Source organism: Haliaeetus leucocephalus, unplaced genomic scaffold, assembly GCF_000737465.1.
Source record: "Haliaeetus leucocephalus isolate CR32 unplaced genomic scaffold, Haliaeetus_leucocephalus-4.0 Scaffold795, whole genome shotgun sequence".
Classification (NCBI taxonomy): Eukaryota; Metazoa; Chordata; class Aves; order Accipitriformes; family Accipitridae; genus Haliaeetus; species Haliaeetus leucocephalus.
In genome coordinates this window covers 4,904,061-4,906,378 of record NW_010973231.1, presented here as the reverse complement: position 1 = coordinate 4,906,378, position 2,318 = coordinate 4,904,061, and the positions used below count along the sequence as shown (strand labels likewise).

At 45.4% G+C, this 2,318-nt stretch overlaps 1 protein-coding gene across 1 annotated transcript in view; it reads right to left on the bottom strand.

Moving 5' to 3' along the window:
- Positions 1-1,573, bottom strand: part of KAL1 (Kallmann syndrome 1 sequence) — a 145,002-nt gene extending 143,429 nt beyond the window's left edge. Inside the window, exons 1-2 of the mRNA XM_010581600.1 lie at positions 1,492-1,573; positions 223-300 (exon numbers count right to left, since the gene is read on the bottom strand). Coding sequence (XP_010579902.1) covers positions 223-300; positions 1,492-1,573 — 160 coding nt within the window. The remainder of the gene's footprint in view (positions 1-222; positions 301-1,491) is intronic.
- Positions 1,574-2,318: the final 745 nt, after the last annotated feature.

Sequence of the window (2,318 nt, the reverse complement as noted above, 5' to 3'; positions counted from 1 at the left end):
AGCGGCGGGGTCCGGGCCCGCCGTCCGCGCTAGGGCCGGCCGCGGCGGCCTGCCTCAGCCCTCTCACGGCCGCCGGTGCCGGAGGGGACCGTCCGTGGATCGGCAGCCCTGCTCAGGGGCCGATCCTTGGAGCCGTGTCCGCGTCAGTCTCTTTTGTGTCTTCTTTTTTAAAAAAAAAAACAATAAATAAATGACAGGGAGGCAGGAAGGCACGGGAATTACTTTTGCGAAACCCGGTCTTTCTTACAGAGAAACGCTGCAGCGAGCGTTTGTCCCAAGGTGAAGCCCACGCAGGCTCCTCTGAAGAGTTATTTAAAAACGAAAACCTACAAGTCATTAGTCCAAATACCTCTGGGTAATAGCTGCAAAATTAAAACGGCGCCTTGAGCCTTAAAATGGCTCCCACACCGCAGACATCAGCCTAACGTCCTTTCTCTCCGCGCCCTCGGTTCCAGGGCTGGGAGCGCACGCCGCGGGATGTAGCACAGAGGTTACCTGCTACATTCCTCTCCCTGCGCGCTATATGGACTCCTCCCGTTGCAAGTATGCGCTACGAGAAAGAGCACGTGGATCTTTCCTCACCGGAGCCTGCGGACTGCGCCTCCTGAACTTGGAAGTCCCAAGGTGGTATGAGCTGAAGTAAGTAGTCTTTAGGCCGTTTCAGAAGTTAATGCTAGGTTAGTCACTACTATAAGTAGTAGTTTAATGTGGTTATCAAACCCCGTCTTAGGCGGACTGCGGGAGTCATCTTTACTGGAACAAGTTTTGGCATAAGTTAAGCACTCATTAGGAAAGTCACCTCAAATCTCATCGCAAGAAAGCACGGTCTTTGACCAGTCTGGCTTGTACTAATTTTACAAGGCTATAATTCCTCTCTTTATGGATGTTCTTATGTACACAAATGTGAAATAAAGCATATTCCCCAATGTCATTATTCTTACCAGACCATACGCATACACCTTCCATACACCCATATATATATCAGAAAATCAAAGTATGAAAAGGCTTGCTACATCCAAACTAATAAATCAGCAGTTACATTCTAGCTTTAGATTCTAGCTATAATTTTACTATCTTACCACCACAAAAGGCACAGATTAAAAAGAGAGTTCTTGTCACAAGGATTGGTAATGTGCAAATATAATAGGAAGCGAGACAAATTTTAGTTCAGATATTACTCTGCAGCTTACAGTGTCTCGTGTCAGCTGGCCAGAAATCTTCACTTGAAAGAAGCCAGTAGGCTAGATTCACTCCTGCAAGTGTTAACAAATTGAAATGACAGTTTGCGCCCTTGGATGCTTGAGGGAGCGCAGCTGTCAGAAGACGAGGTCACCTGCCATGTCCTGGCATAGAAGTTGCCCCACTGCTTGCACTGTGTAAGCGTACTCCGCCAGCTATTTTGGAAGTGCCCTGGTTAGGCAAGGAAGACCGTCTCAGCTGCACCACCCTCCAGAAGTCTTCCTCGTCCCTGGAGCTGGAGTGGCCACCTACCTCTTGCAGTGAGCAGAGGTCGTAAGTGGCTCAGAAATGCTGTTCCCAATTCTGACTGCTTTCTCACCACTAGAGAACCCATTACTTCGCCTAATCCAGCATCTCTATATTTAAAAAGAAAAAAAACCCACATTATAGAACAACACGGAAATAAATGCACAGGCCTAGCAACATTGGGACAAACAGTGGTGAGCCCATTCAGGCCTCAGTGTTAAGTCGAGGACTTCCCAGTTGCTAACTGACTAACTTTCAGATAGGTTTTCTTAAGCCTTGACTAAAAGTTTTGCAACTTTTTGCCCTGAGTCAGGAAAAGAAAATTGCTTCACTGATTATTAGTGTTTACAGGTATACCAAATGCCTTCAATTCTTGCTGTATTTTAGCAGATAATAAGAATTGCCTGAAAAAATGTGTAACTGTCTGTAAATCAGATGCAAATCTAGAGAGGGCAGATGGTTCTGTAGATATATCCCCTCCGTGTTAGTACTACTGCAACTTATGTTGTATGTTATAAAGCCCAGCTTTAAGTACTAGGGTACGAATCCTGTTTCTTTTGTTTTACAAAGTCTGGTAGCAAAGGGCATAGAGTCCTTAATAATTAAAAAGTTTGTGAATACACAGTTTACTCTTGCTTTTGTTTGAAAGGTCATGGTTACAGAGATCATCAGTGTAGTCTGTGAATTCCTTTTTAGTGAGGGCTGACTTGGTTAGCACACAAAAGACTGGCTGTTCAGTTCCAGGAAAACTGTATTCACACAGGTCCTGTTCCCTTACGTGGAGATTAAGGAACAGGCTCGGTAGCTCAACAATTTAGTAGGTAATTAAAACC